The 27,082-nt window shown below is 52.3% G+C and overlaps 1 protein-coding gene across 6 annotated transcripts in view; it reads right to left on the reverse strand.

Annotated features, from left to right (window-relative positions):
* Positions 1-5,803: 5,803 nt before the first annotated feature.
* ECE1 (endothelin converting enzyme 1) overlaps positions 5,804-27,082 on the reverse strand; it is a 115,056-nt gene continuing 93,777 nt past the window's right edge. For all 6 annotated transcript variants that reach the window (XM_059138406.1, XM_059138408.1, XM_059138404.1 and 3 more), the window contains 10 exons: positions 26,694-26,808; positions 22,420-22,530; positions 20,935-21,033; positions 20,374-20,451; positions 18,753-18,856; positions 13,670-13,780; positions 12,906-12,973; positions 11,874-12,064; positions 8,987-9,082; positions 5,804-8,309 (listed from right to left, as the gene is read on the reverse strand). In XM_059138406.1, coding sequence (XP_058994389.1) covers positions 8,133-8,309; positions 8,987-9,082; positions 11,874-12,064; positions 12,906-12,973; positions 13,670-13,780; positions 18,753-18,856; positions 20,374-20,451; positions 20,935-21,033; positions 22,420-22,530; positions 26,694-26,808 — 1,150 coding nt within the window. In that variant the 3' untranslated portion in view covers positions 5,804-8,132. The remainder of the gene's footprint in view (positions 8,310-8,986; positions 9,083-11,873; positions 12,065-12,905; positions 12,974-13,669; positions 13,781-18,752; positions 18,857-20,373; positions 20,452-20,934; positions 21,034-22,419; positions 22,531-26,693; positions 26,809-27,082) is intronic.

A 27,082-nucleotide genomic window follows, 5' to 3' on the forward strand; every position in this document is an offset into this window, starting at 1 on the left:
AAAATCTTTAAAAATAATAATAATAGTTTTCTTCTAATAAGTGAGTTGGTTACTAGGTTTTTAAAGTTTTATTTATTTAAGTAATCTCTACACCTAATGTGGGGCTTGAATACACAGCCCCCAGATTCGGAGTCTCATGCCCTGATTGAAGCAGCCAGGTGCCCCTTTACTCCAAGCATTTTTTAAATTTTTTTTTTAAGATTTTATTTATTTATTTGACAGAGATCACAAGTAGGCAGAGAGGCAGGCAGAGAGAGATGAGGATGCAGGCTCCCTGCTGAGCAGAGAGCTCGATGTGGGGCTCCATCCCAGGACCCTGGGATCATGACCTGAGCGGAAGGCAGAGGCTTTAACCCACTGAGGCACACAGGCGCCCCACTCCAAGCAGTTTTATCATCCTTGACAACAACTCTGAACACATTTAACAATGACTACCTCTTCCCCCTTCTCTAGCCCCTGGTAATCTCTACTCTAGTTTCTGTCTGGGAATTTGCCTGTTCTAGGCACCTCATAAAATGCAATTTATTTTTTAAGTCTGACGTTAGCCTTTATTTTATTTCACATTTTTGCCTGAAGGCCCTGATTTTCTATGTTTAAAGTGCATTAGCTTTACTGGGATATATCTTCGGATTGATGACTCAATGTCAGTTTCATAGAGTAGCTGGTGAGCCTTTTTGATGTGTATGTGGAGCCAGACAGACCTTTTATTTCTGGAAAGTCTGCTTGGACTATGGTCTGAGATGTTAACTCTTCTCCATTTTTTACCTCTTTATCTAGCTTTCATTCTCTTGCTTGTTTCTCTGCTTTTTCTTCAGTGTCTTCTGTAAACTTTTCATTGGAATCTAGTCTTCCTTGGGCACTTGGGCCTTCCATGTTTAAACTTCAGCTATGGTATAATTTTGTTTTTTCTTCTCTGAGACCAATTCTTGCTTCCTTCCCTTCCCCCCTTTTTAAAAGTCTGTTTCTCTTGTTAGTTTTTGTATTTTTTTAAAAAGATTTTATTTATTTACTTTACAGACAGAGATCACAAGTAGGCAGAGAGGCAGGCAGAGAGAGAGGGGGAAGCAGGCTCCCTGCTGAGTAAAGAGCCCAATGTGGGGCTCGATCCCAGGACTCTGAGATCATAATCTGAGCCGAAGGCAGAGGCTTAATCCACTGAGCCACCCAGGCCCCCTAGTTTTTGTTCTGTTGAGATATTTCCCCATATCCCCAAATGGTTATTTGAGAATATTTCATTCAGTCTAGAGTATCGTGTTACGGTTTTCTTCTGCTTTATGCTCGACTTTGAAATATTCTGAATTATATTTCTTTTTTCTTTTCTTTTTTTAAGACTCATTTATTTTTTTGGAGAGAGCGCTTGCATGTGAGCCAGGGAGGGGCAGAGGAAGAGGGAGAGAGAATCCTCAAGCTGACTTCCTGCTGAGTGTGGAGCCCGAACTGGGACTCCACGCCAGGATTTTGAGGTCATGACTTGAGCCTAAATCAAGAGTCAGCTGCTTAACTGACTGAGCCACCCTCATGCCCCTCTTCGTCTTTTCTTTCTTTTTTTTTTTTTAAGATTTTTTAAAGTATTCTGAACACCTCATGTGGGGGTCAAACTCACATGCTCCCCTGGCTGAGACAGCCAGGGGTGCCTATTTGTCTTTTTTTTTTTTTAAATTTTATTTATTTAATTGACAGATGGAGATCACAGCAGGTGGAGTAGCAGGCAGAGAGAGAGGAGGAAGCAGGCTCCCTACTGAGCAGAGAGCCCGAGGCGGGGCTCGATCCCAGGACCCTGGGATCATGACCTGAGCCGAAGGCAGAGGCTTTAACCCACTGAGCCACCCAGGTGCCCTCCTATTTGTCTTTTTAAAGATGGCTGTGCCAAAGCTATAAACACATTGTGTTATATTTTATCTAATACTTCGATGATTTTTATACGCTTAGGTCTCTGGTATATATAGAATTTATTGCTGTGACTCTGTGTGAGAATTGTGTGAGGAAGGGGAGGTCGAGATTCATTTTTTCCCAAGTGGGTATCCTAACACCACTTGTTACTGGCTCTACTGGCTCATCATTCCTTGACTGATTTAAAGGGTTTCCTTTATCCTACACTAATGCCCACATATCCACAGAATTGCTTCCGGCTCTCTAAAAAATTCCATTTGTTTAATCCCTCTCTCTGGAGACCAACCCCACACACCATTATTTTTTAAAGCTTTGTAACAGATTCTGATAGCGCCAGCTCCCACATTGTTCTTTTTCTAAAGACTTTTTAAAATTTTTTTATTTATTTGTCAAAGAGATAGTGTGTGTGTGCACGAGCATGGGGAACAGCAGGCAGAGGGGGAAGCAGGCTCCCCACTGAGCAAGGAGCCCGACTCCGGACTCTATCCCAGGAGCCTGGGATCATGACCGGAGCCAAGGGCAAAACCTTAACTGACTGAGCCACCCAGGCGTCCCTTATTATTTTTTCTTTTTTTTTTTTTTTTTTTTCTTTTTTTTTTTTTTTAGATTTTACTTATTTTTTTTTTTTAAAGATTTTATTTATTTATTTGACAGAGGGAGATCACAAGTAGGCAGAGAGGCAGGCAGAGAGAAAGAGAGGGAAGCAGGCTCCCTGCTGAGCAGAGAGCCCGATGCGGGACTCGATCCCAGGACCCTGGGATCATGACCTGAGCCGAAGGCAGCGGCTTAACCCACTGAGCCACCCAGGCGCCCCCTTATTATTTTTTCAAACTTGTCTTAGCCATGGTGTGTTTTCTCTTCCATGTGAATCGGCCTATCAAGTTCCATGAAAAACTGCCTCGGAGTTTTGGTTGAGAGAACACTGACGTTATAGATAACCTGGGGAGAATCAGCTTGGATTACAGTGAACCTTTCCATTCGTGACCACGGCGTCCGTGTGTGTTTGTTCCTTTCTGTAAAGGTCTTGCCCATTTCAAATTGGGTTCATTATTGCTCTAGACTCTTTGAAGTTCAGTATGTTCTCCAGTGCCTCCTTTTTGTAGGTTCTCAACGCTTCCGTGGAGCCTCTGCCGAACCCCTTTGCTTCCTCAATGACTTCTCTCTAGAAGTCCCGTACGGCGTCTGCTTGCATTCCACTGGCATCTGGCAAGTGTTTCCTCACCTCAACTGTAGGGTAAACCCCTAAAGGGCTGGGCTGGGGTTTTTATTCCTGCTTGGGGCCCCAGAGCTCAGAGCAGGGGAGAGGAAGGGGCCTGTTCACTTGGTCATTGGGGAAGGCATGAGGTTGGGTATGACCAAGGCAGCCCTTGGCAGGGAAAAAAACAGTGTCTCACTCTTAGGTACCTCAGTGTGCACACATGCGAGTGTGTTCCCCGGGCCATCACCGTTCTGTAGGAGCCTCTCATGCTTTCCCCAGCAGCTCCTTGCCATCAGCCTGGTTCAGAACTCGGCTCTGCCACTGCTCCCCGCTGAGCTGGATGATAGAGTAGCTGTCTCGGAAACCAGCCATGAGCATTCAGGGAGAGGTTGTGCGGGCACACAGCACACAGTCTGATCAGCAGGAGGCACACAGTGTGTGGGAACTTTTTTTTTCTTTTTAAAGATTTTAGTTATTTATTTGACAGAGATCACAAGTAGGCAGAGACAGGTGTGGTGGGGAGAGCAGGCTCCCCACTGAGCAGAGAGCCCGATGCAGGGCTCGATCCCAGGACCCTGAGATCATGACCTGAACCGAAGGCAGAGGCTTTAACCCACTGAGCCACCCAGGCGCCCCAGTGTATGGGAACTTTAAGAAAAAATTCCATGTAGTCACTCATTCATCCTTTGGCGAGGGTGTGTGGAGGACATTCCAGTCTGAAGGCAGGGAAGGACACGGACTGTGTAAAGTGCAAAAAGAAGGCTCAAGGTGGCAAGGGGGGGGGACCTCGTGGGGGCAGTTCGGGCAGAGTCCAGGTCCTAGGGCAGATAAGTGCAGTGGGGAGCTGGGGAAGGGGAGTGATGTGATCTTTGAACAGGCTGCTCGCCCGAGGGCCAGCTGGTTGGAGGGGGTGAGGTTGAGTTGATCAGGTGAGAAGTGCCGGGCTATGAGCTCATGCCCACACCCAGGGTGAAGGTTCTGAGGGGTTCAAAGAGCACCACTGTCCCGAGCATCCTCCTATCTCCCCAGACATTGTGGATCACAACAAAGAGAAGACAGAGATAAGTGTCCATTTTATAGCTGGAGAAACTGAGAAATGATTTACTCCTTTTAAAGCAAGGGAGGGTGAGGAGTTTTATCCCTTGAATAGGTGCTTGCTCAGGTCATCACTCTGTCCAGTTCAGAGTAGGAACCCTGATTCTCCCCCCTTCTGTCAAGGATCAGCTGGAATCTCTGTCCTCAAGGAAGTTTTCCCTGGTTACCCCAGCCCACTGGGCTCATTCTCTCTGGCATTGGTGTGTTTTGGGATGGCTCGCTTGATGATGCATTACTTATGGCTAACTGTCCATTCAGCCATCGCTCCATTCATCACTGACCCACCCATTCTTCCATTTACCTGTCTATCTACCAACCTATCCATCTACTCACCCATCCACCATCATCCATCCAACCATCCATCCATCCAACCATCCATCTACCCATTCCTCTATCCATCCATCCATCCACCCATCCAACCACCCATCCATTTGTCTACCCACCCACCTACTTATCCAACAGTCACTGAGCCTGCGCTGTGGCTGGTCTGTGCCAGGCCCTGGGCTGCTAGAGATGGTACAGGCACTTTCACAGCCTAGAGAACTGGAGCCTCTGCATCACAGGTTGAATTATGTCCCTTCAAATTCATATGTTGAAGTCGTAACGCCCAGCTCCTCAGAGTATGACCTTAAAGGATCACTGCAGATGTCATTAGTTAAAATGAGGTCATCAGGGTGGGCCCTGATCCAATATGACTGGTGTCCTTATAAAAAGGAGGGGACTTCGGACACATACCGGATACGCACATGGGGAGAACACCATGTGAAGATGAAAGCAGAGACCGGTGATGCTTCTACAAGCCAAGGAGCGTCAAAGATGGCCAGTGGACCGCCTGAAGCTAGGCAAGATGCCTGGAATAGATTCTTCCTCACATCCTTCAGAAGGAATCAACTTGGTCGACACCTTGATCTTGGACTCTAGCGTCCAGAACTGTGAGACAATAAATTTTTGTTGTGTGAGTCACCACGTTCGTGGCACTTCGTTACGGTAGCCTGGCACTAGTGTACTCTGGTAGGAGAGGGAAGCCTGTGTGATGGCCCCAATCTGGAGGTCAGGAAGGGCTTCCTAGGAGAGGTGATGCTATGCTGGGCATGGAAGGACGGGTAGGAGTTTATCAGGTAGAGAAGTTGGAGAAGAGCATTCTAGGCAGAAGGATGAATATATGCAAAACCCAAGGGGAGGCATGAGTGCACATCAGACACTTTTCCTTGAACCTCTTTGAATTCACCTGGAAATCAACAGGAATACTCCTGTTGGCCCTGCCAAGCATCGGAGGCCCGGCCACCCCTTGCTGCTGACACCTTGGCTCCAAGATCATGGAAAAATGTCTTTTACCAGGATGCTCCCTGGACGCTGGGAGCTGGCACGCTTCATTCTCCCCAGAAGGTAGTGCTCGGGTGATCATACCGATGGAGGAGGAATGGCCCGATGGGCACAGGCCCTGAATCACCTTCCGGCATCTGTCAGGGTCCAAGGCCTCTGCAATGGGGAGCTGAGGAGGAGGAGCAGTGAGCCCCGCTGATGGGCAAGGATGGGTGCTCTGTGTTGGCCAGGGCTCCCCAAGCCCCCATAGCCACACAGGACGCACACTGGCCCCGGGAGGACACACACAGTCGCACACCACTTGGTACAATATTTTATTTGTGTTACGATAGTGCCACACCAAAACTACAGTAGCACAGAACATAATAATACAAACAGAGATTCCCAGCTCCAAAGCGCACTTCCGTGGAACCGCAGAGAAGCCAGCCCTATGGCTCCCTGGGCCTGAGGGGGGTGGGCGTCTTTCGGAGGACAGCTGCCCATGCCCTTGGCCTTTTTTAAGCTCTGGAGGAGTAGGGACAGTGGGGGCAGGTCACTTTGCCTCCATCTCTGTTGGGCCTGAGCCCTCCTCTACCCTGGCCCCCTGTCGTTCCTAGGGCACTCCCTCCGGCTGAGCCCTCAGCCTGGGACACTTGCTTCTGGTGCGGAGGCTCCAGGCTGTGGTGCCTTGAGGACTGGGAGTTCCATGGGGAAGGCAGGATGGAAGGGGGCGCAGAGGGCTGGGGAAGCCTACCTCTGTGTGGTGGGGTGCGTGCACCAGCCCCTGACGCTGGCTTCTCCTCTGGCTCCTGTCCTTCCTTCCTTCTGAAGAGCTACCAGGCCTGGTGAGGACCGGGGGCCTCATCTGGAGCCCATCCTGCCTCAGTTCTGACACGGATGTGGCTGGTCGTCTTAGGCAGGGAGGATTCTGGTTGCCGGGCCGAGGCGAGTGCCGTGAGGGAGCACGGCCAGACCGTGGGAGCCGGGAGACGACTGGCTGCTCTGGCCTCAGCCACAGGGGCCTGCTTCCCCCAGACGGAGCTCCTGAACCGCGGCCTCGGAGAGGGACGCCATTCCTGGTTCCTGACACCACAGGCTGGACTGACCGTGTTGGGGGAGCCTTTCCCTCACAGTCTTCCTTGGCTGAAAACACCTCCAAGTGAGGAGTCCGTCTAGCTACAAGTATTGTCTTGATCCAACTGAAGAGGCTGAGGGGGGGGGGGATGGGGCTCAGGGCAAGTTCAAGGGTTCGTCAGATTCCTGACCTTGGTGCCCCAGACCTGCAGGCTAGAGCTCCCGGGCTGCCGTGTGAGGCCGCTCTGTGGACAGCGGGAGGAGGGGTACGGCCTTGTGTTACAGTTAGGACACTTGAAGGCTTCACTGAGGAGGCAAAGGGGCACCTGGCGGACGGCTGTCTCCTTGGCGTGGAGCCTGGGCTGCAGCCTCAGCTAAGGCACTGAAGATGGAGGGCGGGCAGGCGGGCCCGGCTGTGGTCCTGGGAGCCAAATCCAGGCCAGGGGTGCAGGACGGAGCCCAGAGGGAGGATCCGGGCCCTGTAGGGCAGGGGAGTGGTCTTCCCTTTTCTTCTTGCCCTGGGGAAGAGGGTCCGCAAGGCAGACCCCGGAGTTGCTGAGAAGGAAGGGTTGCTGGGTACACACCACACAGGGAGTGACCAGGAGAGGGATAGAAAGAGGCCAACTACGGCACAGCAGAGCGCATCTGACGGAGGGCTAGGTCTCTCAGGGCTCCTGCCCTCCAGGTCCAGGGTTTTGGGTGCCCCGGGGCTGGGTTTGAAGGCCACAAGCTGGCCTCACCCTGCCGCAGCCATCAATTTCGTGCTGCGACTTTGGGGATCAGACCGTCCTTGTTGGGGTTCCCACTGTTGGACTCCGGGGACAGAGGCAGGCCAGCTGTGAGGGGCAGTGTCTGGGAGCTGGCCTCTGCCCCTTCCTGGCCTCCACACCTCCTCTCTTTATGCCCTGTGACCGCAAAACCAGCTGACAGAGGCTGAAATTGCAAACGCCGAGAACGGGGGCAGCTCACTACTTGGGGACATGCTCAGTGGGGGGGGGATGGCTGCCCCAGCCGACCCCACAGCGAGTGAGGAAGGAAGGGGTCAATCAGTGGGCTTCCCTTATCCACAGGTTATTTAGAAAAACAGAATATAATAAATATACCAATCCTTTCCTTAAAAAAAAAAAAGTGTTTTAAATGCATTATTTCCCTGAAGATTTCCAGTGTATTCCACATGTTTAAAAAATAGTTTCCCCAAAAATATATCTTTAAAGCATTTGACACAGTGGTATTTGTGGTGTTTCTGACGCTGGATGTGGGCAGGGGGCGCTGTGTCCCACCGCCCGAGTCGGTGCAGGGCCCAGGCCCGGTAAGCCACCAGCCTGACACCCAAATGCCTGTGAGAACTGACGCGTGTGCCTAGGATGACAGGGTCTTCACAGGGGATCAAATCTCGGATTGTGTTGAGAACCCGCATCAGAGGCTCAGTTCCGGCTGGAAACCCTCCAGTGCGGGGTAGGGGGCCCCTGGGCAGCCAGGGGGCGGGGCGACACCCCAGACGCTGGACGACAAGGAGGCCTGCCGGGCTCCACCTGGGGCCCATCGTCGGTCCTGGCTCGCGGTGCGTTCACCCTCACCAGACCTCACACTTGTGCTGAGGGTTCATGGGGGAGCCGGGCGGGCAGTGGAAGTGTTCTGAGAACTCCCTGGAGTTAGAGACGGAGCCAATGACCCGGAAGCGGGAGGGGCTGTGAGGATCGGTGATGAGGCCTTCGTGGGAGCTCTCGGGCGTGCGGACAGAGCACCAGACCTTTACGAGGCGACAAGAGAGAAGCTGGGTCACCGTGGGGCCCTCAGACCACCAGATCGCCCCCATCCAGGACAGCAGGGAAAGGAGCCCCCACCTGGTTCTGAGACCCTTGGGAGTCCCGCGGGGGACTTGGTGGGTAGGGAAGAGACTGTGGGCTGGTATGTCCCCCATCCCAGCATCCCCTACTGTGGTCACCTCTGTCTGTCGGGGGCTTCTGCATTAGGTTTCCTGAGAATAAAGGGTTCTGCCCCCAAACCAGTCTGAAAACCTTGAACTGAGTCCAGGTCACTCACTTCCTGGGCAGAACAAAAACTGTCTAATGGCCTGGTGGCTCTGGGCACTAACAGAAGACGACACATGAATGCCAATTCAAGGGACATCCTGGAGCATCTCGAGTTTAGGAAATTTCTAGAACCCCTGAACCAGAGGGCCCTTAGCACTCACTTGGCCTCTCATCTACCTGACACAGGAAACTTTTCACGGTCTCCATGGCCCTTAATCGGATTTCTCTATCGGCAGGAAGCTCGCCTTCGTACAGAGTAGATGCCCTACGGACAGTCCAATGAGCTAGAAGGTTCTCAATTGAGGGGAACTTGCCCTTTGGCTCTCAGAGCTCCTGGAACAGTAAGACGGCAGAAACATGCCTGAGCTTGGCATATGCTCTACAATGAACTCACCTGCGCAAAGCCCAGGAAGAAGAGCTGGTTATTTGTGAGGCCCAGGGTAGGCAGCGTCTGCTCAGCCCCATTCTTCTTCACCCAGTTCTGGTAGGCCTGGGAGCAGAGAAAACAAAGCTCAGGGGCTCCCACGACACAGGAGCAAACAGGGCAGCAACAGGGGCGCAGTGTGGGAGGTCTCAGAAGCTCAACCCTGTTGCGGCAGGGACTCGTTTGGGTGAGTCTGGGCCCCCCTTGGCCTGGAAGAGGGACCTTCTTCACCAGCACTCACTCCGAAGAGCTTTAAACACCATCTGCATGGCCACGGCTCTCAGGTGCCTACTCTGTACATTCACGGCTTCAGCTGGACTTCCAAGATGCATCCAGACTTAATACGGCACAGACAGAACAAGGGGTTACACTGGGCACGCACACACACACCCATGCACACGCTTTCTGACCACGGTAAATGGCACAACCAACCTCTTAATTCCTCTGGCCCTGACCCTAGAGTTTTTCTTTGAGCTTCTCTTTCTTTCCTTTTCTTTCTTTTTTTTTAAGATTTTATTTATTTATTTGACAGACAGAGATCACAAGTAGGCAGAGAGGCAGGCAGAGAGAGGGGCGGGGGGAGCAGGCTCCCGGCCAAGCAGAGAGCCTGATGTGAGGCTCGATCCCAGGACCCTGAGATCATGACCCAAGCCGAAGGCAGAGGCTTAATGCACTGAGCCACCCAGGCGCCCCTCTTTTTTTTTTTTTTTTAAAGATTTTATTTTTAAGTAATCTCTACACTCAACACAGGGCTCGAACTCATGACCTGGAGATCAAGAGCCTCACACTCTTCCAATTGAGCCAGCCGGGCGCCCTGAGCTTCTCGTCCAATTATCCAAACCACCTAAATCCGGCCACTTCTCACCCCTGCCGTGGCTTCAACCCTTCTCTTGCCTGGACAATCTCACAACAGCTTGCTAACTAGACTCCTTGACTCGAGCTGGTTCAATTCCAGTTCCCTCCGACACAACATCTTAAGTCATCCTTGTAAAGCCGGAGTTGGCAGACCTTCCCTCGAAGGGCCAGAGAGTAAATATTACCAGCGTTGAAGGCCAAGCAGTCTCGGAGCAACTCCTCTGTGCTGGCCCTGTAGTGGGAACACAGTGGTGGAGAGCACGGAGCCCAGTGGGCCTGGCGGGGTCCCCGTACATTTTTATTTACAAAACCAGGCTAAAGGCTGGATTTGGCCCACAGGGTGTCTGTCGGTTTGCAGAGTGTTGGGTTTTGTTTTTTTGTTTTTTTTGTTTTTGAAGTTTTACTTATTTAAGTAATCTCTACACCCCATGTGGGGCTGGAACTCACGACTCCAAGATGAAGAGTTGCACGTTCTTCCCCACTGAGCCAGCCAGGCGCCCCTGCTGACCCTGGATTTATTTTTTATTTATTTATTATTATTATTATTATTTTTTAATTTATTTGACAGACAGAGATCACAAGTAGGCAGAGAGGCAGGCAGAGAGAGGAGGAAGCAGGCTTCCTGGGGAGCAGAGAGCCCAATGCGGGGCTCGATCCCAGGACCCTGGGATCATGACCTGAGCCGAAAGCAGAGGCTTTAACCCACTGAGCGACCCAGGCGCCCCCTGACCCTGGATTTAAAGGATAAATCAGATCATATCATTCTTCTATTGAAAATCCTGTGGCAGCTCCCACTGTACAGAACAAAACCCAAGTTCCTTGATCAGCCGACGCAGGCCCGGTGAGCTCTGGCCCCAGCCCCTCCTCCGACCTCTCCTCCTTCCACTTCACCCCTGCCCAAGAATAGCAAGTGGAGGTGGACACAGTCTGGCCAGGTCAAAGCCAGGAAGACCAGCTTGCCCTGCCTCCTCTTCCTCCTCAGGTTTCAATTCAAACGTTATCCCCTCCAGAAGGCCTACACTGACCTCCCCACCTTCTTGTTCTGTATTACCTTGCCTTACTTTATATTCTTCATCCTGTCAGTACCTGAAATGATCTCCCTTATTTGTCTGGGTATGTACTGGCTTTCCTCAGCGCCATGCAAACTGAGCTGGTGAGAGCAGGACCCCTGTCTGTTTTGGCACAAAGTCTCCACTGCCCGAGAGAGTCCGTGGTTGCTAGAAGGTTCACAGTGCAGTTTCACCGACTCATGGCTTCAGGCAGGTGACCCAGTGTTTCTGGCCTCAGTTTCCTCACCTGCCAAATGGGGGCTGTAATACCTAACGGTAAAGTTATGGGGTACAGAGCAGAGCCTGGCACGTAAGAAGGCCTCAACCAATGGCACTTCCAAGCTCTTCCTGTCACAGCAAGGAGGCGCCTCTGTCTTGCTCAGATGGACACCGCCTTCTCCTCTTGTGGGCTCCGTTCTCTCTCCCTTCCAACTCAGCTAACCTTTCTGAGTGTCCCCCTTGCCCCAGCTCTGTGCCCAAGTTGTGTGTCATCCTTCTGACAGCCCAGGGACACAGGGAGTGGGTGTTCACAGCCAAGCTCGCTGCGGCTCAAGGAGGCTAAGTGACCTTCTCCAGCACCAGGACTAGAACTCAGAACTGGCTCCATGACCAGTGTCCCTTCCCTCCCTAGCCCTCCCCTCCCGGGCCCACTGCTGCCTGATTCAGTGATGCCCATCCCTGCCAAGGTAGGAACCCGCTGGTCGTCAGAGGACTCCAGCCTAAGCCCTTTCCTCTGTCTGTCGGGCTGGACTCAAGCCTGGAAAACCCTCTGCGTGCCACGCTCCATGCGAGGGACTTCTGCAGACCTCTCCGTCGGTCCCCACTACCCCCCGTTTCGCAGATGAGCAAACAGGTCCCGTAGCCACTGCAGCTGGTCCCAGCTTGTCCGTAAAGCCCTTTCCCGAGCAGGCCACTGCGCAGGCCCAGGCCCGGGCCGGGGCGTGTGCTCTTACCCGATAGGCTGCCTTGAGCCCCCCATTGTCGGCGATGTTCTCCCCCAGCGTGTGCCGGCCGTTCACCGGCTCCCCGTTCACGCTGTAGTTGCCGTACTGCTCCACCATGCACTCCGTCTGCTGCTTGAAAGCCTCCACGGACGAGTTCTTCCACCAGGGCCGAAGGTTCCCGTCCTTGTCATACTCTCGTCCTGTGGGTTCCGAGGGAAGCGTCAGGCCAAGGGGGAGAGGGTGAGGAGGAGGCCGGGCTCACTGCACCTCTCCTCTTGGTGAGAAGCAAAGTCACTTACCCATCCCCCTCGCCGCCCCCCCCCCCCCCCCATCTATGTAGCAGCACCCAGCTGCACCAGGGAGATGATGCCGGTCTGGATGCCAGAGGGGCTGGGAGGATGAGCCGCGCAGCTGGGGGGTGGGTGGGGGAGAGAGGATGGATGAATGTCACGCAGGCAAAGGGTCAGCCCGTTCATGGTTTTGGTGGAGCTGGATTCATTGTCAAGGCCGGCTGAGGGCCTCTGGACCCTGAACCCAGGAAGGGGCAAACGGAGTCAGCCACACTGGGCTCACAGGACAAGCCATGGCCTCTACGGTCCCGTCTCCTCCTTCTTGGCCTTGGAGTCCCCCCAAGGTGGAGGGAATGAGGATTCTGAATGTTCTGGTGAGGAGGCGAATGACTTCAACTCCTCTGACGGCAGGTGGCCCAGAGAAGTCTCTGGAGTGCCGAAGTAATGTGAGCTCCCTGCCGACGACTGACACCCACACCTGAGTATGGGACACCGTCCAGGAACCCTGTGTGTCTAACACAGTCCCACAATCAGCACGAGGCTGCACTCATCGTGCCCATTTTACAGACAAGGATGAGGAGGCCTGGAGAAAGGACAGGACTTGTCCTGGGACTTCAGTGGGCAGAGGCAGGGCCAGGACTGAAGCCAAATCCATCTGTCCCCAGACCTCTGGAAGTGACGAGAGCAAAGCAGACGCCGTGGGGCCAGGAGCTAACATGCCCCGTCTGAAGGGGACCCCGGGAAGCAGTACCTTGATCATCGAAAGCATGAGTCAGCTCATGGCCCACGACAACACCAATGCCACCGAAGTTTAAGGCCCTGGGGAGGAGAACACAAAGGTGAGGATGATCCCACAAGGGGACATCACTTCTGGGGTCTGGAGACAGCAGGGTCCCGGGGGCTCTATGGGGATGTGGCCGCAACCTGAGCCTCCAGCCAGACCCTGGAGGCTAATCAGAGGCTGGGCAAATGGGCTGTGGTCGGCCTGTACACCCTGGAGGCCAAGCACTGTGCAAGACACTCCACCGAACTTCACTGTCCTCTTGGTCCCCTCAAAAGAGCTTGGCATCAGTGACCCACTGTAGAGATAAGCAAACGGCGCTGCGAACAGTTCAGTCACTTTGTCCAAGTGTCGTGAAGTCAGCGAAGAGCAGTCCCGGGATTCAAACCCACACTTTCTCACACTTTCCACCCATCCCCAGCTGCGACGACCCTAAAACACTGCTAGAGGGGCATGCCCCTAGATAGGGCACCCGACTTCACGGCAAGCCCCCAAGCTCCCAAGCTGCGCAGGGGCTTCTGGGCTCTGGAGACCCCAGAGGGAAGCGCGGGGAGTGAGGATGTGGTTCTCTCTGCAACATCTCTGAGCATCCCAAGCTCCCTGGGCTAGTGGGACAAAAAGCCCTCAGGGAGACCAGCTGGCTCATGTGGTTAGCTGCGGGCCCCGGGGCTGGGCTGGGTGTCCACGGAGGGGCGGGGGAGGGGGACGGGGTGGGAGCACCACAAGCATCCTACTTGGGCGAGGAGCGGGTGTAGAAGGGCGCCTGCAGGATCCCGGCAGGAAACACGATCTCATTCTTGGTGGGCGAGTAGTAGGCGTTCACCATGGGCGGGGTCATGCTCCACCTGCAGGCAAACACGCGTGAACCCCAGGCCCGGCTGGTGGGGAGGCAGGTGGGGTCCGCCCATCCGGCAGGTGGCAAGGGCCTGAACCCCAGGCCCAAGGCACGGAAGGACAAGGACATCTTTAGCAGTGGTGTTTTGGGGGGAATACCAGAGAACACCCACGTGTCTGCAAAGAAAGGGATCCGCTGAATCCAAGGTCCATAAAGTGGAACAGCAAGGCACTTATGGACAGCCAAATGGACCGTTATGTAACGTAAGGGCCACTGCTGCAAGCGGTTCTCAAAGTGTGGACTGTGGGCACCTGGACAGGGCCCCCAAGTCCCTTTCAGGGGGTCCGTGAGGCCAAAACGATCTTATTATCTTCTATAATAATACTAAGACATGAGGTATCTTTTCCACCGTGGTGACGTTTGCCCTGACAGTGGAAAAGCAATGGCGGTGGAGCTCCCAGAGCCCGTGTATGAATCAAGGTGGCGGCCCCAGTTGTTCTGCTGGTCCCTGCCTTCCTCACCAGGAAAAACAAGCCCATCTCACTGAGGAACATCGCTGATGAAGCAGCACAAGTACTTCATGTTCTTTTAACTTTTATTTATTTAAGTCATCTCCACACCCAACATGGGGCTCGAACTCATGATCCCAAGATCAAGAGTCATGTTCTCCACTGACGGAGCCAGCCAGGCGCCCCACGATTACTTAATGTCATTAAATCTAGATCCTTGAGTAGAAGTGTCTCGATAGTCGGTGCGACCAGATGGGAAGTCTGCATAAGTGCTTGTGTTTTTCTCATGGGACCCCGTTGGTGCTGGTGAGGGTGCGCGGCAGATGTCTGGCAGCCGGCAGACATCTTGAAAATGAAGTGAGCTTATCACCTCAAGAGTAACCACTGATGTCATCTGTTGTCAGTGATAAAAATTCAAGGTTTAAAAAAACTTTGGGGACATCTGACTGGCTCAGTTCGTGGAGCATGCGAGTCTTGGTCTCTGGGTTGTGAGTTCAAGCCCACACTGGGCACAGAATTTACTTAAAAAAATAAGAATAAAAAATTTTTAAAAGAAGTTTGAAAATTACAGGCACTTGGGTGACTCAGTCAGTTAAATGTCTGACTTTGGCTCAGGTAATGAACTCAGGGTCCTGGGATGGAGCCCCAGCTTTGGGCTCCCTGCTCAGTGGGAAGCCTGCTTCTCCTTCTCCCTCTGTCCCTCCCCCTGTTTGTGCTTTCTCTGTCTTTCTCACATATATAAATAAAATCTTTAAAAAAATTTTAAAAACTAAAAAAACTTAAGTTTTAAGGAAAATTAATTAATTAATTTATAAATGAATTAGTAAAATTAATTACAAGAACTTGTATTGGTCACCATAAACTAGAGAGCTTCCAGACACTGAAAGACTTTTCTTTCTTTCTTTTTTAAAAGATTTTGTTTATTTATTTGACAGAGAGAGAGAGAGAGAGAGCATGAGAGGAGAGAGGTCAGCAGGAGAAGCAAACTCCCCATGGAGCTAGGAGCCCCCCACCCCCATCCGGGACTCAATCCCAGGACCCTGAAATCATGACCCGAGCCGCAGGCAGTGGCCTAACTCACTGAGCCACCCAGGCGCCCCTCTTTTTTTTTTTTTAATTTAAATTCAATGAGCCAACATATAGTACAACATTTGTTTCAGATGTGGAGTTCAATAATTCATCAGTTGCTAAAGACGTCTCTCAGGAGGTCAGCAGCGGTAAGAACAAAGGTGGATTTTCTTGGATATGGTATAATGAAAGTGCCACTCTCCAGAAGTATATAAAAGTCAGCAAGCCTTGTCCCAAATGACAATGTATAATGTTCCAAATCATGGCTGAATAAAAGACCCATTCAAGGTGCAAGACAGACTGACGGACTTCGGTGCGACAGAGCAGGAAGAGTTCATGGCTATGCGTTCAGACTCCATGGTGCAACTGACCATTAAGAAATCACTACTTATGGGGTACCTGGGTGGCTCAGTGGGTTAAGGCCTCTGCCTTCGGCTCAGGTTATGATCTCAGGGTCCTAGGATCGAGCCCTGCATCACGCTCTCTGCTCAGCAGGGAACCTGCTTCTCCTCTCTCTCTGCCTGCCTCTCTGCCTACTTGTGATCTCTCTCTCACTCGCTCTGTGTCAAATAAATAAATAAAATCTTAAAAAAAAATCACTACTTGCTGAGTTTTGGTGTAGTTATCAATGAAGGATGTGCACAAGTAACAGAAAAGGCTACTAAAGCATCTCTCCCTTTCCCAACTTCATATCTGCATGAGACTAGATTTTCTCTGGTGGGGAGGGGCAGAGGGAAAGGAAGAGGGAATCTTTTTTTAAAAGATTTATTATTTTTTTATTTTAATTTTAATTTTTTATTTTAATTCTTTAAATATTTTATTTTATTCATTTGACAGATATCACAAGTAGGCAGAAAGGCAGGCAGAGAGAAAGGAAGGGAAGCAGGCTCCCTGCCGCGCAGAGAGCCCGATGCAGGGCTCGATCCCAGGACCCTGGGATCATGACCTGAGCCGAAGACAGAGGCTTTAATCCACTGAGCTACCCAGGCGCCCCAAGATTTATTATTTTAGACAAAGAGAAAGATTGAGTGCGTGTGAGCATGGAGAGGGGCTGATGGAGAGAGAGAATCTCAAGGGGACTGCCCGCTGAGCACGGAGCCCAACAGGGGGCTCAGTCCCTCGACCCTGAGATCACAACCTGAGCCGAAATCAAGAGTTGGATGCTTAACCGACTGAGCCACCCACACATCCCTGAGAGAGAATCTTAAGCAGGTTGCACACCTAGCGTGGAGCCTGATGAGGGGCTCGAGCTGGAGACCTGAACCGAAATCAAAAGTCAGATGCTTAACCGATTGAGCCACACAGGAGCCCCCAGATTTTCCTTATCTATTTCAAAACAATATATTGCAATAGATTAAACACAGAGGCAGATATGAGAATCCAGCTGTCTTCTATTAAGCCAGATAGTAAAGAAACATGCAAATAGTCAAGTGATGCTTTTTTCACTAAAAGGCTTTTTTAAAAAAAGTCATTTTTCATAAAATTTACATTAAATTAATTTAACCTCCATACACATAGAGACTCTTTGGGGTCCAATAATTTTTCAAGAGTGTAGAAGGGGGTGCCTGGCAGGCTCAGTCAGAAGAGCATGCGATCCACGGGGTTGTGAGTTCAAGCCCCACGTTGGATGCAGAGATGACATACATAAATAAAACTTATTAAAAAAAAAGAGTATAGAAGGGACCCTGATGGTAGAAACATTTGTCCACTCGATAATTTTTCTGGTATGAAGGGGAAGGCCAGTGATGAGTGGAGTGAAACAGAAAAGACATTTTCTCTAAGAGCTTAGACAGTCACTTTGTCTCCCCCAGGTGAGCCTCAAAGAGATGCGTTGTGGGGTACTGAAGCCATGGGAAGATAGAAATCAAAAACATCATATTTATATTTAAATAATCATGGCTCCATACATTAATCGGCAGGAGGCAGAATTTATTTTTTTAAAAATATTTTTTATTTATTAGAGAGAGAAAGATCATGAGCAGGGGGGAAGGGCAGAGGATAAGAGAAAAGCAGACTCCCTGGTGGGCAGGGAGCCTGCTGTGGATGTGGGCCTCCATCCCAGGACACTGAGATGACCTGGGGATCAATCTCAGGACCCCCAAGATCATGACCAGAGCCAAAGGCAGATGCCTAACCGACAGAGCCACCTGGGCAGCCCCAGGAGGCAGAGTTTATATGCAAAATTTTAAGCTACATTAAAAGACTGATAAACTCAGAATGTTCTGGCAGTACCTGTGCCATATTCTGGAGATTAAAAAAAAGTCCTCTGGTGCATTTAGGGGAAGGAGTTCCTCTGTAGGAAATAGGAATCTTTTTGGTTTTCTAAAAAGATTTTATTTATTTATTTGACAGAGAGAGATCACAAGTAGGCAGAGAGGCAGGCAGAGAGAGAGGGGGAAGCAGGCTTCCCGCTGAGCAGAGAGTCCAATGTGGGGCTCGATCCCAGGACCCTGGCAGAGGCCTCAACCCACTGAGTCACCCAGGAAACAGGAATCTTAAGAGGAGATGTTCAAACCTCCATTGGCCACGAGGCGGCGCCAGAAGCAAAGAGAATTCTTGCCTCCACCTTTTGGTAAGATTTATTCTGCAAAACGTTTTAGGCGTGGAGGGAGCCTATTTTGAGAGCTAGAGCTGGGGTGACAACGTATGAGTTTTCTGAGGATACTGCCCAAAAAAATGACAGAAATCTCATTCCAGATTATTTTTAAGAAGCTTTGAGATCCAGGAAGAAGCTATATTTAAAAAAACTTCCCCCAGGGGGTGCCAGGGTGGCCTAGTGGGTTGAGCCTCCCACTTCCGGTTTTGGCTTGGGTCGAGATCTCAGGGTGGTGGGATCGAGCCCCCTCTCGGGCTCTGTGCTCTGTGCTCTGTGCAGTGCCTGAGATTCTTTCTCCTTCTCCCTCTGCCCCTCCCACTTGTTCTCTCTCCCAAATAAATAAATCTTAAAAACAAACAAACAAAAAACCCTCTCCAGAGGGTCCTGATGTGCAGTATGGTTTGGAAATCCCAGCTACCGGGGGCCCATTTGGGATCCTCGCTAGCTGAGGGCCTCCCCTGGGCCAGACACTCCCGCTCACACTTCACTGTTACACACTCCTCCCGTCTTATCTGCAGTGAAGGAGCCAAAGGCTCCCAACTCTGAAGCAGGTGAGGCTAAGCCACTCTGGCCACCAGAGGGGCGTCAGGGGCATGTGGACCTGGGCCACTCCCAGCTCCTGGCTGGGCACATCTCCTCGGTCCCTGGTTTCTTCATCTGAGGAGCCGGAAGGCAATGGTACCCACTCGTCAGATGGCACTCACGACAGCTCTGTCTGGCATCTGGTGTGTGTGACAAAGGCACGCTCGGCCCAGAGCTGCCCGTGTCCCAGGAGCCAGTGCCCTCCCAGCAAGGCCCCGGGGACTCACTGGTCTCTGTTGGGAGCTTTCCTCAGCTGGTCGGCAGTGACCCTCCAGGAGAAGTTAAAAAACCGCATGGCGTTCTCAAAATAGAGGTCCGGGACGGCCGTGTACTGGACAAGAGGAAACAAGAGTCACGAGATGAGAGTGTGCCCAGGCTGGCAGCCCCTTGGCTCCCCACATGCAAACCCCTTCTTCTAACACTAAGGAAGCTGAAACTCCATGAGGTTAAGGGACTGGTCCACAGATCAGAGGCCGGAATGGAGGGCTCAGGACTACGGGCTTGGGTTCTCACTTGGCTCTGACCTCGCTGGGGCCTGGTGTCCTCTCCTACTTGAGGACACACCAGCAGCTTCACGGGGCTGCTCAGCACCCAGCAGTGTCACGGGGATGCAGTAGGGCCTGGGGCTTAGACATCGAATCTTCCCAGTGCTGTCCAACAGAATGTTCTGCGAAGACAGGTGTGTTCTACACCTGTGTGACCCAGTATGGCCGACACTGGCCACACATAGCTACTGAGTATTTCGAATGTGGCTGGTGTGACTTTTCAATTCACTTTAAATTAATTTAGATTTCAACTAATTGAATAGTAGTGGCTAGTAGCTGCCACAATGGATAGCACACAGATCAAGCGTGGGTCTATCTCTGAAATGGCAGGGGACATGCATCATCACACGCTTTCCTCAGCAGGGCCCAGTTTTTCAGCTCTTTTCGGGGCAAGGTTCTCCCTCAGATCTGCTCCAGGGCTTTCTGGCTTTCTGTCAGGGCTCTGGTAAAACACTGGGCCCCTGGGGACAGGACTGTGATCCTGTGGGCTGTGCCTGGGCTGTCCCCAGGAGCCTTCGGGTCTCGTGTCGTGATGCTCCGGAGCATCTTAAATTATTCTCAAGGAAAAAGGCTGTGGAATGAGTCACTCCCATATTCTCAGAAGTAATTTTAATATTCTTGGGTTTTAAATAGAGCCTTGACAAGAGGTTATTATAATTGCAAAAATGCCTGAATTTCACACACTTCAGTCACAAGAAAATAGAAGACTATCCTTCTGGGCAGAAGCACAATCCCTTTACGGGGATAACCTGCTGAAAGTTCTAACCACCAGGAATATATCAAGTATCCTTGTTGCTTCAATTAAGCCTAAACGTGCATTTGGGATTGACGCTCCCTTTTTCCCATTAGCATTTCAATGTCCAAATGAGGTCCAGGTTTCTCTGGGAAGGTGGGGGAAGACCTTGGGGACAGGAGGCAATCTGGGGGGCCAGGAAGAGGTGACCTGAGGGGCTCTACTCATTCCACCTCCTGCTGTTTCAGGGACCTCAATTCTGTCTGTCCCTTCTAAAGGACCTCCATTAGCTGGAGTGTCTAGCAGGGCACACATGGCACCATTTGGTCCAGACTGCTGGGCACTGACAGTGGCCCCAGGGAGGCAGAGGCCTCAAGAGGGCCCAGGAGAGAAGGGGCACAGAACAGCTCCCTCGTGCCTGATCCATCCCCATACCCCACACTGCTGCATCCTGAGACGCCCTGACAGTCGAGGAGGTACCTCTCACATCCCAGCCTGTCTCTGCTCTTCCCCACGTGGGGACCTCAGGGACATTTGGGAACACAAGGGGGCAGGGTGGGAGCCACTCACGTCATTGAACACTTTGTCGAGCTCCTTGGGGTCCATGATAAAGTTGGGGTAGCCTATCATGTTGTAGATTGCATCTGCCTGGACAGGAGAGATACAGAGTACACTGAGTGCCCAGCAGGCCTGGCTGGGCTCAGGCTCTGGGCCAAAAGGAAATGGCCAGTCCCCCACCCTCGCGGCTTCTGCCTCTCTTCCTGGAAAGATCCCTCTCTGGCCTGACTTCTACTTACCCTTTGGCTCTCTGCTTCCCCAGAGGGAAGCCTTTGCTGGCTGCCACTCGCTGGACTGTATCAGATCCTTCGTTCTCCATTAGACATGTCACATCTCCCTGCATTTGGCCCTCACACACTCAACACAGTTTATTTTTATGTTGTCATTAATGCAATCGTGTATTCAAGGCTATTCCTCGATCCTGCTGGAATATTCACCCCCAAAGGCAGGACAGCTTCCATGCTATGCTTCCCACATGTGACCAGTCTCCCTTCATGCACCCCCCTCCATCTGTGGCCGCGGCCTCTAAGTGGAAAGCCTCAGCTACCCTTTCTGGCACCGGGCCAGCCTCACCTTTTCCTTGGCTGATCTCCGAGTATCTTCGTCCATCCACTTCAGGGTGCTCAGGCTTTCCTCAAATGCCTTCTTGATCTCTAGGATTATCTCACTGGCCTGAGGAGACAGAAGCTGACCAGTGAGGTCTGGGCACTGAATGGGTACACCATGTGGAAGGAGGCCAGAGTCTAAACTCGGGAATCAGCTCAAAGCCTCAGGCTCCTCAGTGCCCAGAACACTAATGTCCTCCAAGGTAAGACTGGACTTCCATAAACCGGGCATCCACGCCACAGATGCTCAGGACAAGCTTTGGGAAAGTTGGAAAAGTCTCTCCTCTGCAGGACTTTTCAGAGCCTTTAGTGTATGACGTGAATTTCGATTGTTTTAGAAAGCGTAAAATTTTTGTAGCCTTTTCAGACTTACTAGACCATAGGATCCCTTTTTGATGGAATGGGCTTTAAAATCTAGAGAACCTGAGTTCTGACAAGCAGTTTCAGGCTGGAGATGAACAGCTGTTCTCGAGGACAATAACGTCAAAGTCAGACTTGGAGCCCAAAGATTCTAGAGCAGAGGAAGGAAGTCGCTCAGCAGAAAGAGCAGAGGGGCTGACAGCTGACAGAACTAGACAAAGACTCTTTATCAGCCACTGACAGGCCAGTCTCGTAAGGAAAGTCTCTGTTTGCTAACATTCAACTGCAGATAATAGCTATGTAATTAAAGTAAGTAATAAAAACTGTAAAAAAATATATATATATAATAGCTACCATTTACCGAGCCCTTGTTTTCTGTTGGGCTTTCTTTGTGTGTAGCATTAAAAAATTATATTTAATTTATTTATATGACATAGAGAGAAAGAATGCGTCCAATCAAGGGGAGCGGCAGGCAGAGGGAGAGGGAGAAGCAGGCTTCCGCCGAGTGGGGATCCCGATTCGGGGCTTGATCCCAGGACCCCAGGATCATGACCTGAGCCGAAGGCAGATGTTTCACCGACTGAGCCACCCAGGTGCCCATGTGTAGCATTTCATTTCCTGTCCTGCTACAAGATGGAGAGCCCCGCTTCCAAGTTAGCCATGAAGGAAGAAAAGGGTTTCAGATCACCCAACCAGGAGATGATGGACCCAGGATCTGAATGACCTGGCTGTCGTTGTGCACCTAGCCATGATGCTCCTCAAGGGGTCCGGACATGGGGTTACCCCCTGGGGTAAAGAAGATGTCACCCGTTAGGTCAGAGCTGCTCTGCCAATAGGATGTTGCTGGGCCCATTGTTCCCCGTGGGGGTGGAGGTGGAGACGTTGGGAGGGGCTCGCAAGGTTCGTGATAATGTAGATCAAGCGCCCCACGCAGCACAGCAGCTCACAGCAGTCATTAGAAAACAGGCAGGACCTTTGAGTGAAGGCCAGAGCCCTGGCCTGGAGCAGGAAAGGTCCAGAGCAGACTGGAGCCTGGGCTGCCAAGTTCACGAGAGGCGAGTGCAGGTGCACCAGCCCCCAGGGAGGTACTCACTATGTTCTTGCTGTCCTCGGCAAAGGTCGCTTTGACAAACATGGGGCCCAGGGCGAAGCCCAAGTTGTTCTCTGTGTCACTCACGCAGAACTTCCACCGAGGAAGACAGGTCTGGAAGCACAAGGGAGAGAGGTTACTGGCCCCGTCCTTCTCCCCAACCCCTGTCCATCTGGGGGGAAGCAGCAACAGCTGGGGCCCGTGCTTCCTTCCAGAACCTCAGGGAGACTTTTTGGACACGGTGGAAGTTATTTTAGACACTGGACTAAGAGGCCACTGAACACTGCTTATCGCCACCATCTACTATTTCCTGAACGCCAGGCTCTGCGCAAGACATCAGGAATGGAATCTTCCAGAGCCATGGATATGAACCTGGAAGGCAGGGCTGTGGGCCTTGCCAGACGAGGATGCAGACAGACACTCAGCAAGTGGCAGTCACTGGTGTGTGTATGTGTGTGTGTGTGTGAGCGGTGGGACTCTGACCTGCCCCCACTTCGCCCTGGCCCCTGGGGGAAGTAGAGGATACTGGTGGCAAAGACTTGAGAAGTTACCTTGTCTACCCTTGTGCACCAGGAAACCCTTCCCAGAAGGCCAGGACCCAACCCCATTGAAGGCCTTGCTGAGGGAGGTCCCAGTGCTGCAGGGCGTGGATGTCGTGGTCACCCGGGGTCTCGCCCACAAGCTCGCCAGCCTGCCCCCGACCACTGTGGAGCTGGACGTGGGCGCCCTGCAGGCTGCAGCCTCATGGAGCTGGGCTCCGGGAAGCACACCCACGCGGGTTCCCATCCCGCTGGCTCGCCCGCCCTCTGTGACCACCAGAGGTGGCCCTGCCCCCCACATCCCTAAATCCCCCATAGGGCCTCCTGACCCCAAAGAACAGGTGGTAGAATCCACCAGGTTCAGGGCGCCTGATTCAGAAGTTTTCCAACTGAAAACCACCAACAGGTGGCTGGAGAAACAAAATGTGGTATTTTTATACAACAGCACGCTACTTGGCAACAAGAAAGACTGAACTACTGATAATCGCAACATGGTTGAAATTCACAGCCATTAGCAGAGAAGCCAGACTCGGAGAGTTCCCGGAGCACAGCCCGGCCCCCGCCCGGCCACACCCACGGTGGACCTTCTGCTTCTCTGTGGTGAAGGGATGATTGGGAGACAGGAGTGTCTCTGTTTGGAGTGGGGTGTTGGTTTCCTTTGTCTGAGGGAACACATTTCCTTTGTGCGCTAAACTGTGCACTTGGTGTATCCTGCGCACTTTACAGTATGCAGATGACACATCAGCGGGAGAAATTTCCTCCACGAAAGAAGGGAAGAAAAGGACATCTCAGCTTTCCCTAAGTTTAGTGGCCCAAGTTCTTCTAAGCTTTCCCACCCATGTGTCCGTTTAGATGTCCTCCCCTCCGCACAACCCACCCACATCTGGCAGAGCTACCCATGCAGGAGGTCAGGACAGGGTGACCTTGAACTCATGGCCCTGTGGGAGCCCCAGGCCCTGATGGCTGAGTCAGAGGCCGAGTGTCACCGCCTTCTCAAGAGAGCATTTGCATAAGCCCACTCACTCACTCACTCATTCGTTCATTTGTCCGTTTGTTCACATGGCCAGCGCCTTCTGGAGAGTTCTGCACCTGGATTGTGTTAGGTGTTTGGAACTGAGAGACAAACTGGCCCTGGGCCTGGCCTGTGAGGGGCTCAATGGAAACACCCAGGGCACCCAGTGGGAGCGACAGATACGTAATAACAGCAGCGGTGGCAGCCACAGTAGATTGTGCTTGCTGAGTGTCTGCCGGGCGCAGGCCCTAACCCAGGTAATCTGCATGACAGCCCCAGGAGGCAGGCGCCCCTGTGCGCCCGTGTGTGGATAAAGAACATGGCTTGGAGAGCTCTGCCTTTGGGACGGACTTTTGGGGATCCCTTCGTGTACTCCATGGTCAGCAGGCTAGGGACTGGTTACTCCTTTGGAAACTTGGGAACACTGAGCCCTCTGCTCCAGGGAAGGGATTGGTCTAAGGCTGGAAGAACATTGCAAACACAGGCCTTCTGATCCAAAGTTCCGTGCTGTTTCCTTCCACCACGCACGGGGCACGTAGTGACTCAAGTACACAATATCCCACCTCTAGGGTCTTCCAATGCCCTTGCTTCTGCCAAAGCCTCCCTGCCAGCTGGGAGCATCGCACTGGTTGGAGCAGATGGCTGCACCCGGAGCCTGGCCCAGGAAAGCTCCCTCGCTTGCTCGCCTGCCCTATCTATCATAGGAAAAGAGAGACCTGAGATTTACCATTCTAACTATTGGTGGTGTCAGGTATATTCATCCTGGTGTGCAAACAATCTCTTGCTAACCTGAACCTCCACACCTACTAAACGACTCCCCATGGCCGCTTCCCTGACCCCGCCCCCCCACAACCACCAGGAGGCGCAATTTTAACTTCTGGCTCCTGCAGAGGCGAAGCTGAGTGGGGCAGGACTCAGTGTGGGCTGCCGAATCCGATGTGCTGGGACTGAGAACACACTCCCTACTTACGAGCTGTGCGACTTTGAACAAGTCCCTTCCCTTCAGAGAGCCTCAGTTTCTTCATCTATAAAATGGGCTGGTGATAACAGCTCCTTACATAGAGCTGTTATAGGAACTTGGTGACATAATGCCTATAACGGGCAAACATCTAACAATAATATCTTTCATCATCATCATCATCATCATCATCACTAGTGAGTGGCTGAAAGTGCTGAGTAGTCATGGCCATCCAGAGCTGAACTTGAGCTTGGCTGCCTCCTCGCTGGGTGACCTGGGAAACCCTTCACTGCCCGGAGCCTCTTCGCTCCTCTGCACCCGGGTGGGAAGCAACGAGGCAGGCGCACTCCCCGCACACAGGTGTCTCTGTGATGCCCATCCAGGTCCTGCTCACACTCCTCCCCTATAAAGTCCCCTGGGAGGCCCTGTGCTCCAGGGGACAGAGTCACGCCTTGTCACACCTGTGACCCAGGGCTCACCCAGGCCCCGCCCACGGTAGGTGCAGGTGGAGCAGGAAGGCAGGCCCTCCCCTGGCCCTTCTCTTCAGTGCCAGGTGGCTCTCGTGGCTTTGGCCCTGTGGTACCCTCAGAAGCCTCTCTTATGCCCAGCCACCCTCTCCCTCAGTCCCCTTCCTGCCACAGGTGCATGTACATGCTAACGGGAGAGAAAAAGAGAACCTTTCGCAGGATAGACTCCAGGACCAGAGGCAGGAGCCCATATCCTGTCCTTCTCTGCCAGCACTTATCTGGCTCTGTCTGCTCCACTGGACTCCAGGAAGGGACGCAGGGGCAGGGTGTATCAGGCTGGGGACCTGCCTGGGGCCCTGACTTGGTGTGTCCCATCAGCACATCTGAGGATCTCTGGCAGTGGACGCGGGCCCTGGGGGGCACCCAGACCCCACCTCACTTGTCCCGTGTCCCCACACAGGATTCTTGTCCTGTCAGCTGCACGAATGAGAGGGGGACAGCCACCTTCTTGGGGAAAGAGAAGAAATGGCCTGGGACCTTCCTATCTGGAGTGGGGTCCCAAGAGAGGGAGTGAGGGTCCTGGAGCCCTGGAACCTCTGGAAGAATGGACCGCCAGGGGTCATGGTGGGGGCACTGGAAGGAGGGTGGAGACCACCTGGCCGGCTGGGAGGACAAGAGCAGGGAACACGTGTGCACTCTTACCATGAACCAGGGGCTATACCAAGTGTTCTGTGTTTGTGGGGAAGGGGCAGTATTCCTGGGGGTCCCCTGTATAAAACAGGGATGCTGATCCCATCCAGCTCACAGGGATGTGAACATCACATGAGTTACAGGAAAATGTTTGTTATCAACGTCACTGAGAAGGGGTTGGGGAGAGAGAGAAAAGAAACCACCTTTTGCTGTAAAGAAGCTAAATCTCTAAGATTTTTTTTTTTTTTTTTAATTTAAGTAATCTCTACATCCAACTTGGGGCTCGTAACTCATGACTCTGAGATGCATGCTCTTCCCAATGAGCCAGCCAGGCACCTCTCTAAGACTCCTCTTCACCCATTAAGACCCAGTGTAATCATCTCCTTCTAGAAGCTTCTGTCCATCTCCAACTAGCTTAGATCCAGTCCTGTGTGCCCTGGGACATCTGAGGGGACCCCTTCAGAGGCCCTCACCATTCTCTCCCTATCCTCCACCCCCCTCACAAGTTCCACGGCTCCGGGGGACATAGAGGTCGCATGAGCCTCCCACCCAGGGCCTGGCACACGGCAGGCGCTCAGCAGGTGAATGGGAAAACACAATAACAGGCTCACCTTCTTGGTCCCGTACATGACTTCCATGAATTTCTCGTCGGCGTCCTGAAAGCGCTGATCAAGGAAGGAACTTGTCTTCCGCACTAGGTTCCAGATCATGTAGTTGTTTAGCAGGCTGGGGCAAGAGCAGATGGGACAGCTCAGAAGGGCCCAGAGCTGGGGGCATCACAGCACTTCCCACACTGACCTTTAGGGGGCGCGCAAACCCGGCCTTTGGATTGTAGGCTCTTTCCACACTGCACCCCCCTGTACTCCCAACCCCGACTTACCCTCCCCAGTTTGGCAGGTTACTGCTTACTAAGCACAGAGAACATCAGGTCTTTAAGACAGAACCCAGGTCCTCTTTGAACACCCCTCGGTGCCTAGTGCAGTGACTTGTGTTTGTCGCA

The sequence above is a fragment of the Mustela lutreola genome, chromosome 10 (genome assembly GCF_030435805.1).
Source record: "Mustela lutreola isolate mMusLut2 chromosome 10, mMusLut2.pri, whole genome shotgun sequence".
Lineage (NCBI taxonomy): Eukaryota > Metazoa > Chordata > Mammalia > Carnivora > Mustelidae > Mustela > Mustela lutreola.